Source organism: Gallus gallus, chromosome 1 (genome assembly GCF_016699485.2).
Source record: "Gallus gallus isolate bGalGal1 chromosome 1, bGalGal1.mat.broiler.GRCg7b, whole genome shotgun sequence".
Lineage (NCBI taxonomy): Eukaryota > Metazoa > Chordata > Aves > Galliformes > Phasianidae > Gallus > Gallus gallus.
The window spans coordinates 49,889,399-49,903,258 of NC_052532.1; the positions used below are offsets into that span (position 1 = coordinate 49,889,399).

Genomic DNA, 13,860 nt, shown 5'->3' on the forward strand with positions numbered 1-13,860 from the left:
AGCACTGAGCATGCTCACATTGATTCAGCCACTATTAAAAATCTTTTCTGAGCATCTGGCTGGCTGTACAGATCGGTGACGAGGCTGCTGGCATCAGAGGAAATCCCAACTTTTGTTAGGGAGAATGTAAACAATGGCTGTTCACAAAAGGGCCGCTGCATTCAGCATCCAGGAGAAAAAAAAATTAAACCTCCCAGGCCATTGCTCTGCCACCATCCTGTTCCTCTGCCCAGGGGCTGGAGCCTGTGTAGGGACCAACAGTAGGGCTCTTCAGAGAAAGGTATAAGTTGAAATGCAGCACTGCGTATAAAAAATACATGCATGGAGGATGAGATGAACTCTTTTCCCAAACAGAGCCCTTGTTCCCATTCAGTAGAGTTCTGAGCACCACTTTCGTTTTTCCTCTTTTTAGCACAGCCTTTGTGAGGAGCAAAGTTCTGAGTGAGCCCGGAGTTCTGTGAGTTCTCTGAGATCTGGGACGTCTGAAGGGCTGTAAATGCGAGAAGTGTAAAAATCATAGAAAAAGAATCACAGAATCATTTAGGTCGGAAAGACATAAATCATCCAGCCCAACCGCCAGCCCATCCCCACCATGCCCATAACCATGTCCTCAGTGTCACATCCACATGGCTCTGGAACACCTGCAGGGATGGTGACCCCACCGCCTCCCTGGGCAGCCCTTTCCAATACAGCACCGCTCTTACGGAGAATAAATATTTTCTAATGTCCAACCTGAATCTCCTGGTGCAACCTGAGGCCAACACATCTTGTCCTATTGCTGTTACGTGGGAGAAGTGGTTGACCTCCACCTCACCACAACCTCCCCTTCAGGTCCAGGATCCCATACTGGATGTACCACCCCACCCAGTGATCCTGGGGCAGAGCTCAGCGCTTTGTCTCAGCATTGCCCTTGTTCTCCATTGCAGATAAAAGGTGTCAATTTAAAAATCCCAATTTACACTTCATTTTCATGTGAGGGAATCCGAAGAACAGCAGTTGAATTCAGGACAAAGCAATACATTATCACATTGTTGATTTTTTTTCTTTGTTTCTTCTTCCAAATAACCCTTTTCCAACTACAAAAACAACCGTATTTTGCTCACCCTCTTTGCTTCAGGACTGTCTCAATCTGCTACCATCTCATTTGCTGGACCACTTGAAAACACAGTGTAATTGGACTGAGACATAACTAGCAGGACTCCCAGTAGTGGACAGCGATAGTTGTGGTTGGGGTTGGCCTCATGGTGGGCATGGGTACCATGAGTGTGACACAAATCCATTCTAGGGGGCCAATGGGTTCTGTGCAGGAGGAGGGCACATCTCCCATCCACACATATGAAGCAGGGATATAATCTGGCTTGCAGATAGCTGCTGGTGGGAGATCTCAGTGATGAACGTTTGCTCCCTTGTAGCCTTTTCTGGGATCACTTTTGGGATCAGGGCAACGCAGGGATGCTGCAGTCCAGTCCTTGACCGCATGGCTATTTTAAACCCAGTGTGGAGAGCATGTGAACAGCTTGCTGATCTCACCAGGGTTTTCAGCTGCCCCTCGAGTTCACCTCACAGGAACCCAGTGGTCCCCATCTTGGTGCTGTTCTAAGTGGGGCTGTTTCCACGGCCCATATTACTTCAGTTTATTGCTTTTAGAGTCTTTGAATATCTTTGTGTCTCAAGAACAGCAGTTTTCAACAGTGGCAGATGCTGTTGTCACAAAATGATATGGGCTGAGAGTGACCTGAAACTCCCCTAAAAAGTCTGGAGACCCTCCGTGAACCCTCCAGGCTCTTTGTGATAGGTTGATGGTTGGACTAGATGATCCGAGTGGTCCCTTCCAACCTTAATGATTCTATGATTCTATTCAGAGATTGTCCATCCTACCAGGCTGTTGTCATCTGATAAATCCTTGGATCTGTTCCATGGCCCCAAACAGGCTCAGAACATTGTGCCATGGGAAGAGCAGAGCACTTGTGACTCTGCATTGCCTCTGCTGCTGATGCCATCATGGGACAATAGGAGAGGATGTAGCAGTGGTGGTGGGAGGGCATCCAGACCAGGAGTAATTGGTGTTGGCTGCCAAAATGCCGAACTATGAACAGTTTTGTCATCTTAGTATTTTGTACTATAGGGCACACAGCTGTTGCAAAGGGCTTTGTGTTTGCACTGGTAGTAAAACCCTTTGTGGCCTCCTGGTCCTAACACTGTCTGTCTGTCCTGGGGAAGGAGGAGGCACAGCTGATCTTGCAAGAGCAGGCAAAGTACTTTCACTTGTGCAAGGAAGAATAAAAAAAATAAAAAGAAGATAATAAGAGGAAGTGAGTAATTTAAAGCAGCGGGATCCAGAGAGTTCCTTTATTACAGAGATGCTTATATACCAGCAGGATACAGGGGTTGTGAATGCCCTGGGGACGGTAGGGAAACCCTTCTATGCAAGAAGGCACGCGTACCGATGGCAAAATGAGCAATCTGGACTTTGCTAACTGCTTGCTGTGTTTTTATCCTTCCTGTGAGCTGAAAATTGCCTGCCACCGTGATGGCTTTCCCTGGGGTTCTTATCGCAAGGCCCCAAGAACTGTTAAGTCCAGGCTCTGATCTGCTCTAAGTTGAAGTTATTCCTATGGAGAAGATCTTAGAATCACAGAATCATTAAGTTGGAAAAGACCTTCAAGATCACCAAGTCCAACCACTTTCTATTGAGAACATTCAGCATCATGTTTTAAGATGTTTGGTTTCCTAAAATGTTGATAGTTTCATTAATTTTCCAGGGCACGATGCACCTGGAAGCCTTTAGCAGAACATTCTGGTTGCCTCTATAGCTCTAAACCATGCCTCCATAGCACGACCTCAGTCACCTACTCTGAATACCCCGGGGATGAGTATGTCAAGGTGGCAGCAGTCTTGGTGTTTCCGCGCCCATTGTGATGGGCTTGGTGTGGCACTAGGAAGGAAACTGGGCTCGAGGAGCATGGGGCTTGGCACAGATGGATGTGCTCATCCAGCACCAGAGAGGATGAGGGAAGGAAAAGCTCATAGCTTCTTTATAAACCAAGGACAGAAATCATTTCAGGTTGGAATGATTTCTGCTCTCACCCCAGCCTCAAGGGACACCAATACATGGAGGCCCATGGGTGATTTTGCAAAAGTCGAACATGCTGTGGAATGAGCAAAATGAAAATGGGCTTTAAATTCTGCGCAATTAAAATTGAGATACAGAGATGCTACAATTGAAAACCCTGGAGAACATAAAACAGTGCAACCACTGCACTACAAGGCTCTGAATTTCTTTTCCTTACCCCTCTGGTAAGGAAAGGCCTGATGTTCCTCCACTTAATTTAGTTTGTGTTTCTGACACTGTGCGAGGAGAAGGAGAGAACGGGCACATAGCATCAGTCTCTCCTATGTTCTGGGTAGTACATGAGAAAACCTAGCACATTTTGGGGAGGAGGAAAAGCTTTTTCTGCACATCCAGTCTAAATCTCCTCTCTTTCAGTCTGAAACCACCTCCCCTTGTCCTAGCCCAACAACCTGCTGAAGAGTCTGTCCCCCTCCTTTCGTACATCCCCTTTTTAGATACTGAAAGGCTGCTCTCAGGTCTCCCTGGAGCCTTTTCTTCTCCAGGCTGAGCAGCCCCAGTTCTCAGCCTATCCTTGCAGGGATGTGTTCCATCCCTTGGATCATTTCTGTGGCTCTCCTCTGGACATGCTCCAACAGGTCCATGTCTCTCATCTGCTGAGGACTCCACATCTGGGCACAATACTACAGGTGAGGCCTCACCAGCACAGAGCAGAGGGGCAGAATCACCTCCCTCTCCCTGCTGACCATACTACTTTGGATACAGCCCAGGACACAGTTGGCTCTCTGGGTTGCAAGGGCACACTGCTGGCTCATGTCCAGCTGCCATCCACCAGTGCCCCCAAGTCCTTTTTGTCAGTGCTGTGCTTCATCCTTACATCCCCCAGCTTGTACTCATAGTGGGGGTTGCCACAACCCAGGCGCAGACCTTGCACTTGGTTTTGTTGAGCCTCATGAGGCTCTCCTAGGCCGCTGCTTGAGCCTGTCTAGGTCTCTCTGGATGCGTTCCACCTCACATGTGTTGACTGCACCACTCATCTTGGTGTAATCTGCAAACTTGTTGAGGGTGCACTCAATCCCACTGCTGATGTAACTAATGAAGATATTAAAGAGCATTAGTCCCAGTGCTGACCCCTGAGGGGTCAGTATGGCCAGTTGTCATTGACCTCCATCCAGACACTGAGCCATTGACCACTGCTTTTTGGGTATAGTCTCACAGCCAGTTCCTCATTCATCAGACAGTTCACCCACCAAATCCGTATCTTCCTGATTTGGAGAGGAGGATGTTGCAGAGTACCCTGTCAAAGGCCTTACTGAAGTCCAGATGGATGACATCAATGGCTCATCTCTTGTCCACTGACACAGCTATGCCATCAAGGGAACGGGCTGTCCAGGATGCAGCTCTGGATGGGAAGTCACAGATTAATTGCTTTTGGTTTCACTGTGACTCTGTGTAGAAACTTCCCTGCTTAATTTCCTCTTTCTAATATGTAGTCACTGAAGACTATTTTTTTTTTTTAATCATCAACATTAGAAAGAAACCCAAATACACACAAACACCAACTGATTACCATATTTGTTTACCACAAATAATAGAAAGGTTAGCACAGCGGGCTCTGAGTAACCGTCTCTAACCTTGTGCTGCTGGGGTTGTTCAGCCCACTTTCCATGGGAAAGGTGACCAAAAGGAGAGACCACAGAGTCAGAACAAGAAAGCATTGGTGTTCTGAGGTGCTAGCTCACCTTGCTGCGCACAATATTTTCAGTAAGGTTGAGCAAGGCCTTGTTGTCTATTTCCATTCCTGCTGCTCCTTTGACCAGCATTCAATGTGAAGACATGCTTTGCATTAAATATCTCAAGGCACATCCATTCTGGTATGTGCCCATTGCCTTGCCTTCTTCAGGCAACCTCTGCCTGGGTCCTACTGCAGCAGGACCCAAAGCAGAGGTGTGGAGAGAAACGAATGATGGAAATAATCCGTCGTACTGGGGGGCTCCTCACACTGGGGGCTGTGTGAAGGGCTGCTCTAAAAGATTTCCCTACTAGACTAAGGAAGAACAAGAAGAGGTTTTAGATGTTGGAGGTACCGTAAATGCTGTTTTCAGGTCTGTTCATGGGGAGTTTAGGAACAGTTGGCTTTGCTAGATGGGCGGATGGTTGGACTGGATGATCTTACTGGACTTCTGCAATCTTCTATGATTCTATACTTAAGATGTCAAGATAGCCCAAGACAGATGGAAAATTTGCAACAAAATCGAAGGACATTATGCTGTTATGAGCAGATATACACGCTGCTCCTCTTTCAGAGATAAGCAGATTTTATAGCAGATCTTTCTGGTTTCTGTCCTTATATTTGTACTTCCTTGTGAAATCTCCTCTCTAGAAAGGTGACACCTGGACACCCGCCTTGGAGGAGCTGCACCACACCCAGCTGGGGGATGCCATCTCCTTGAAAGAAGTTATGAATAACTGTAGAATCACGGAATCGTTAAGGCTGGAAAGACCACTAAGATCATCAAGTCCAACCATTAGCCCATGCCTATCACCACTCTAGACCACATCACTCAGTGTGACGTCTACTCTTTTCTTGAACACCTGCAGCCACTGTGACTCCACCACCTCCCTGGGCAGCCTGTCCCAGTGCAGCACTACTCTTTCTGAGAAGAAATTGTTCCTAATACCAACCTGAACCTCTCCTGGTGCAAACTGAGGCCATTTCCCCTAATCCTATTGCTGTTACCTGGGAGAAGAGGCTGATCCCACCTTGCCGCAACCTCCTTTCAGGTTATTGTGGAGAGAAATAAGGTCTTCCTGAGCTTCTCTTCTCCAGCCTGAAAAACCCCAGTTCCCTCAGCCGCCCCCCATCAGAGCTGTGCTCCAGACCCCTCACAGCTCCGCTGCCCTTCTCTGGACACACTCCAGAGCCTTCATGTCTTTCTGGCAGTGAGGGGCCCAGAACTGAGCACAGCACTCGAGGTGCAGCCTCACCAGAGCTGAGTACAGAGGGACAGTGGAAAGGCTTTAGAAATTGTACTGAGAGCCTGTGCAGATCCAAAAGCCAACCCAGTTATGACAGCACTGCGATAAGGAATTCAGCCTACTCTTACCTTACTCCACCCGCAGCCGCTCAGCTCAGCTTTTACAGTGGTCAGGAATGAAATCACAAGCTCAGGAACAGTCCTAGTTCCAGATTTGTGGTCTGCTCACAGTGTAAACCGACTTTAGCTGGTAGTTTCAACTCCATCCTTGCTCAGCCTCCAGCTTTTAAGCACTCACGCATCAGGAAAATATCAGCGTTCAGTGCTGCCAGGCTCTGCCTGGTGGCATCTCCTGGGATGTGGGAGGCAGCAGCCCAGCGCCCTGCAGTCAGATGCTGCCTAACGCTGCCCCTCTCAAGGAGCCTCTCACAAACTGCTGTAGCCTTCTGAGACTATTTTGTTCAAGAAAAGAAATATTTTAGGACTCTGTCAAGGAATTTATTCCAGTTCTTCTATTTTGGATGCGATATTTTCGTTCTGGCTCTGCCCTTGCCAACATTATGGGTTGTTATTTTGTTGTCATTCCTGCTAATGAAGAACATAGCTTTGCGTTCCAGCTCATGATAATAACAGAGCTGTATCCCTAGTTCGTCTCGGCCAAGGCAGGCTATTAGGATGAGTTTTGTTTTGTCATGTTTCATTTTCTGAATCACCTTCAGGAGGAGAGGAGCTGCTGGAAATGCACGGAGCAGGCTGAGAGGGAAGGGAGGAAAAATACAAGACCGACCCGCAGCTCCAGGCCCTGCAGGGAGAACAGCAGTGACACTGCTTGCTTCCTATCGGAGTGCAGAGCTGTGTGCAAGGAAAGGCTCACTCCTGAGGCCCCAGGAAGCTGTGGATGCCCCATCCCTGGAGGTTCAAGGCCAGGTTGGATGGGGCCCTGGGCAGCCTGAGCTGCTGGGTGGCAGCCCTGCCCATGGCATGGGGTGGGACAGGATGGGTTTTGAGGTCCCTTCCAACCCAACCATTCTGTGATTCTGGTAAGGGGAAGACAGCCCCTCTTTTTCACCCACCAGCTGTAAGCCAGGGTGCCATGCCCACACAGACTGCACTGGTGGGCCTTCTCCTGTGCAAAACAAACCTCTGAGAGGCGGTCAATTGGCTGCTCACGATGTCAGGTAGTGTTTGGAACTCAGAGATTTATTACCCAGTGCCTATAAAGTCTGTGGCAAATCAAATCTGTGATAGGGAAAAAAAAAAAGAAAAAAAAAAGCCTATAATAAAAAGATTCAACACAGGAAGTCTGATAAACTGTTAATTTTACTTAGGATAATTACAGTATTTACATCTAGGTAGCGCTGACAGCTCAGGGCTTTGATATACTCTAATGTGATTTATAGGCAGCAGAGAGGAGATGGGCGGAGGTCACCCTCTTTACCCAGGAGTATCAGCTCTATATGGCAAACTCGGGGGAGCATCCAACAGGCTGCATCCTGCACATCATCCCTAGGGCATGAGCCCAAAATGGTGTGCTGACCCTGGGAGAGACAAGTGGGAGAGGAGAAAGGAAACGAGGCCACATGATTTTGCAGGAGCTGCTTTTGATGCTTCAGTCAATGGCTCATCAGCAGCAGCAGCCTCGGATATAAAGAGGCTGCTGTCATCACCCATGGCTCTGCTCCGCCAGCACAACCTATAGCATCGGGCTGAGGAAATAGCCTCAAAATGAGGAGTGGTTGCAGCTCAGATGTTGGTTTTCAGCACAAATGCTGCTGCTGCTGCATGGGATGTTGGCCATTTGCTGCGTCCATCTCTCATCCTCCCCCCTGGAGGCCCCCAGCTCTGAATGGGCCCAGCAGTGGGGTGAGATGCTGGAGGTGGTGGCAGCCCAGGGCAGAGATGAGCACTGCGGTTGCAGAAATGGTAAAAGCAATTTTTGAGGGAGATGCTCCTATGCTTGGGAGCAGAATAATAACAGACCCAATTCTTCTCCATCAGCATCTCCGGGCATCAGTATCAGGTTTTAGAGGCAGTCCCTGGACCATCAGGTTGGGATTCACAATGACCTCAGCACTGTCAAAAATCTCTTGCACAAACACAACGAAATCTGTCATAAACCTCCTCCTCTGTGTTCCCAACATGCCTGGAGAAGGCCTCCCTTTGCTCCTCATTCTGCACTGAACGGGGGGCTGGCAGGGAGGTGGGTATCGTTTGCCTGTCACGTAGCAGAGGGGTTCCAGGGCTCATCCTCAAACCCAGACACATGGGAAGGTTGGTGGGGCTCTTTTTTTGGTGAGAAATGCAGTGACTGACATCCTGGAACTGCACAAAACTGAACTCACATTTTGCAGGAAGGGCTGCAGCTGCAAGCTGGGTCGTGGTGAACAGTCACCCATCAAAAAAGCCACAATACTGAAATTCAGGCAGGGGAGGTATCCAAAACATTGAAAATAACCCCGTGTTTTGCATTAAAAAATCATAATGTTTCACGTATAAAATGTCAACATGATTCATTCTGATGTATCTAATATGACAGGGATGAAAAGAACACTCCGAGGAAATGCCACCTCCCTCAACACACAGACGGAGACAAATGCCTGTTTTGCTTTGTGCTGTAGTCGGTGTCTTTTAGGACATGGAAGAGAAAGAGGGGATGAAAAGGATATTGAGCAGGCTGTGCTCTGGAGAAATCCACCCTTATTGTCCATCAGCACCCACTTGAGATGCAGCAGAAGAGATAAGAACAACCAAAGAAGGCACACAGCCAGAAAGTGACACGTTCTCAAAGGCACCACCGATGTGCTAAATGATCTACAGTCATCCACCCGTGGCAGATCAGCTGAAAACACATGTTCCCATGATCAGAAAATCCAGATAGGCCGTGGCCACGCAGCTCTGCAGTCCCATTTGAGTTGTGATACCTGCACTACTAACACGCTCATAGTTGTGAACGGGCAAACCCTGTGCTGCTGCAGGTCTGAGGGGGTAAATCCAGCAGGAGAGCAGGCAGTGATGTGCCTCCATGTCCGGATAGATCCTTTCCAGAATCAGCTGTTGTTAATCGCATTAAAATGTTAAAATGCATTTGAGGTTTCTTCTCCAAGCCATACTATTGCACATGTGGTTGGAGTTCCACATCATAGTGCAGCTGGAGCAGCCCTCGGGACTCCCCCACGTGAGCTACGTGCACAGTGCCACCCAGAGCAGTCACAGACCTATCCTTTCCCCAGATTTCTGCAGGAGGTAGTGGAAAGGCCAGAATTGCCATCTGCTCTATTTGGATATAATAGATTCCTCTTACCTTCACTTTGTGCCACTGCTGAAAACTGTGCAGCCACGTGCTTGGGTCACCACAGAGACCGAGCCTTTGCTGTAGGGGAACCAGCAGCAGAGATGCTTTGACTGGCAGCAGCTGAAAAGCCGCAAAGCAGAGGGAAATGCCTGCGCTCATGGTGTCTGTCCAGCCAGGAGAATACACTCAGGGCAGTGCTAAAGGCGGACAAACCAGGATGATGTGACTGGACCCAAAATAAAGACCTTGAGGAAGTAAATTCCCTGATCAGCGAGCATCCGGGTTCCAGGTCCTGAGAAACCCAACAATAAAACAAAACGGCCTGCCAAAAGGAGAGACATCTGACAATCAGACAGATGCACGGGGCATTCAGAGGGGAGTTCACATTCTGGGGAATGGTGTTTAACCTGGCTACGACCATTTTTATTCCCTATCACTCTGCTACATTAATGCTTAACATCAGCTATCTAACCTCCCGTCCTCAACAAGTAGGAAAGATGTGTTGATGGAAAGGTAATGTCATGAACAACCAACACAAGAATGTTACTGGATCTATCACTGCTGCCATGAAGCGCCACAGCCTTTGGTAGCAGGAAGAATTGCTCTGACCTTGTTCAGGCTCCGGGCATCTGCCGAGGCTGTCAACACAGGAACCAAATTTTGATGCAATGAAGATACCATTCGGCACAGCAGGTACCAAATGAAATGTGATGTAGTTTTCAGAGTAACAACATCTGGACAGTAAGAACTATGGGTAGGCTTGAACCAAGATAATACCAGCAGAAAGTCAGCGCAGAGTGAATTTGTTCATACACTGCTCATTTTTAGCTCTGCAGTCAATCTTGCAGGTGAATTTCCCAAGTGTACTTTCACCTGACACATGGAAGTGTTTTATGACCACTGATAAAATCTAACATTTAGTTAATGTCTGCAAAGCTAAATGCATGGAACTGTGAACAGGTAATGAAATTTTCCTCCGTAGTAGAGCTGGTTTAGTCAAACCAAAGAGCAGAAGCAATAGAGTAGTTTCTAATAATGATGCTAACCACTAACCGTACAAATCATTATTTCAACCGAGCTGCAAGAAAGCATGGCCACAAGAAATGCTACCTGCATAAACTACACTTAGCTGGGGCCATGTCCTTTATCCACTGCACTCCATGAAGGAGCTTAACGATGACCTCAGTGAGCCAGAGGTGTGGTTCCAAGTCAGATGGGAGTCAGACCAAACCCACATCCAAAACCTGGGCATGCTGACAAGAAGAGCTGTCCGGCTCAAGAGCTGCCTGGTTTAAGTATCCAGTCTACAGACAACTCTTTTCATTCACCGACTTACCGCTCATGAAAGAAAGACAAAAACTTAGATGGGGAGCTCCTGCAAGATTTTATTCAACGGTACACAATAGGGCAAAATTAAGATTAAAGCAGAACGTATACATTACTGATTTGTCAAGTTGCTAAGACAAATCCATACTGACACAAACAACGGAGGCTGACAACATACGAAGCACGGTGGCCATCTCTAGTGTCCGTACCTGCAAACACACAAATACGTTAATGCTTAAAACGTTTGTTTAGTAACAGCACTGATTTGGACAGACTTATTCTATCACAAACCAATCCGCATGTAAATCAGATGAAGGTGAAATGCTATGCTATGAAAGCCTTAGGATGTTCTCCACACTTCACTTCCCCAGAAAGTCTATTTGGATATTAGTTAGATGGGAGACTGTTTGTGATTCCCCAGGATTTCATAAGCAAGAGGCCCTTGGTATCCTCATCTTTTGCCCTGAATCCCACTTCACATATACCCTGAGTGCAAACGAGGCCAAAGCCTGTGACATCCCTGGACACAGCACTGAGCACTCATCAGAAGATGAAGATTCATGTCCCCGTTGCTCATAATGCTGCCCATGCAACATCAGTCACTAGCCAGGCAACAAGGGCTCAGTATTCATTAGGTGTTCACAAAAACATCGTAACACCAAACCACTGGTTAGAATTAATATGCTTTAAAAAAGGAGGAAAGAAAAAAGGAAGTTGAATTCACAGTTAAGAAAAGACTAAAGGATAAATTGCCCAGCATGAAGCAAGTAACAAACCTCCTAACTGCTGACAATGTACAATTACCCCTCAAAACCACATCCCTTCACCCCCCATTCTTATTCTAATAACAGAACTTTGAAGAATGCAAAGCAAAACAAAAAAGAATGTTTAAATAAAGAATAAATGGGTCAAGGCTGTGACAAAAGCTACGTGGACATCTACTTTCAGCATATTAGGAAATCAGTTGCATTCATCTTCGATCCTATTAGAATTACAAAACAAATCATTGCTATACAGAGGGATCCCATAAGACTTCTGGCACTTCTGTATAAATGCTTTGGAACACAAGAAGCATAATTCAGGTCATTTTCTAAACCCAAACAGCTCACAGGGCAGTATAGCATTCACCCAAGGCTCCACTTGCAGTTAATTCCATTTTTCTGCTCACTGTTCTTTAGAGAGAATGTCAATAGAAACCAGTACCTTTTAACAACTTCCACATCCACCACAACTACCCAGGCTTCCTTCAGAGCTCACTTCACACCAGGTCATTAAGGGAAGTGAGATCAAACAGTGAGGTGGAGGGAAAAAATCCTTCCCCAACAGCAACTATGTGAGACCACAAACGTGAGAGTATCCACATATCTGATATTCATTTCTACCAGCAGAAAGACGACCAGATTTTTCATCTTGAAATCTGTGCAGGATACCTACTTTTGGAACTCCCATTCCCTGTTGTCCAGTGGGCATACTTGGCGAGTTTTGAGCCAGCGAGAGATGCAGTGGAAGTGGAAAGCGTGCTGGAAGAGAAAGTCCAAATCACATCATCCTTCAGAACACACACACGTATCTCGATGTAAAAATTACCATACAAAGCATCGTGGTAAGAACTCTGTTTGCAGACAAAGGTGGGGAGGACTGATTGTGCGGCTCACTGGCAAACACCAAGGAACTGATCTACATTTTCGGAGGGGAATGGAGCATGAGGGAAATGGCAGCAGGGTGCCCGTTCCACAGTACACGCAGTGGCAAGCGACTGACTTCTGATGAAGGAGAGAATGCAGAGTTTAGCAGCTGCTAAAATTGGCAGAGCAGATGCTGATAAGAAGCATAATCAGAAAGACAACAAAGAAGATTTCACAGCGAGTAGCAAGGACTGCACGTATGTATATATGCTGAAGCTTTCTGCCAATCTTCTGGACAAACTAATGCTTGAATACAAATGAACTTGCGAAACTAGAAAAATCTCCATTATGTCTTTAGTATAGGCACTCTCTTCCATGCCCTAAACAGCTCCTTAAAAGCAAGCTTCCATTTGTGCTATCTCTTGCACACAGAAATCTTCATTTTGACACCAGAATATTTTCACGTGGTGAAAAAATCACCCTCCTCTTTCTCAGACAGAACTGCCACATTTACAGTCTTACTCCAGTATTATCTCCCTGTAACTTGGTCCCACAGCACAGTGAGGATGGGGGGAAGGAACAGGTAGTTATTGTTCCATTGTGAAAAATTAGGTCTTCCAGCTCAGGTCCAGGCTAGCTCAGATGTGTGCAAGTTTGAGTTCACACCCAGTGGGACCATGTGTGAAGGAGTGCACGTGGCAACAAACAGAACAAGTGGAGATTATACACTAGAGCTGATTTCACCCTCCTTCAGAAGTGGAAGCAAACCACCTAGCTACTCCACATGGACTCCTTGAATCAGCCTGCATAAGGACAAATCAAGTGTGCTGCCATCCAAGTATTCCTATTATCTGGGGACAGATAAAAAAAAAAAAGCATAGCTTCAAGGCAGCACCTTGATGAGGGAAATCCTGCTCAAAATTAAGCATCTATTATGCTTCCAAAATATACAGGCAATGGCTCATCTTCCTCCCTTGTCTCTCACATATACCTCTCCACCTTCCACTCCTCAGTTATTTTTCTCCCTCCTTTATACATGCTACTAAACAGATTACTACAAACAGTATATATATATAGATAGATAGATAGATACATATTTTTTCCCCAAGTAGATATCTGATATACTGTATAGAACAATCTTTGTCCCTGGTTATGAAAAAGAGGGTAACATCACCGCACATATACACAGCAATCAGAGTTTCCCTTACATTGCAGACACCCCATGCAACCGTGCACTCTTCAGATGTAGCCGATGCTTGGTTTGCTTGACATTCTATGCCTGTAAAAACAAAGATTAAACATACATATGCAGGAGCAGAAGATGTACATGCAATACCAACTGGTAGATTTCTTCATTGTAACAAGCTGAGGTGGGGGAAGCTCTTTGTTCTGTTGCATTTATTACATCAGAAAGTGTCAAGAGCCATTGGTTTCACGAGTACTGCTTTTCTAAAAGTATCAGATTAAAAACTATTTCATCCTACTGTCCTTCTTCCTCTACATGTTTAGTATTCCAAAGCTCCAGACAGCAAGAGTAGTTAGCTCATCTATCAGTGACATTTATCTGCT

General features: G+C 46.5%; 1 protein-coding gene and 1 long non-coding RNA gene across 2 annotated transcripts in view; one reads left to right on the plus strand and one right to left on the minus strand.

The window, feature by feature from the left end:
* LOC107053731 overlaps window positions 1-10,834 on the plus strand; it is a 26,631-nt gene extending 15,797 nt beyond the window's left edge. Inside the window, exon 3 of the long non-coding RNA XR_005848935.1 lies at window positions 8,585-10,834. This is a non-coding gene — a long non-coding RNA (uncharacterized LOC107053731). The remainder of the gene's footprint in view (window positions 1-8,584) is intronic.
* RBX1 (ring-box 1) overlaps window positions 10,706-13,860 on the minus strand; it is a 10,981-nt gene continuing 7,826 nt past the window's right edge. The window contains exons 3-5 of the mRNA NM_001199250.2: window positions 13,500-13,570; window positions 12,101-12,186; window positions 10,706-10,875 (exon numbers count right to left, since the gene is read on the minus strand). Coding sequence (NP_001186179.1) covers window positions 10,863-10,875; window positions 12,101-12,186; window positions 13,500-13,570 — 170 coding nt within the window. The 3' untranslated portion in view covers window positions 10,706-10,862. The remainder of the gene's footprint in view (window positions 10,876-12,100; window positions 12,187-13,499; window positions 13,571-13,860) is intronic.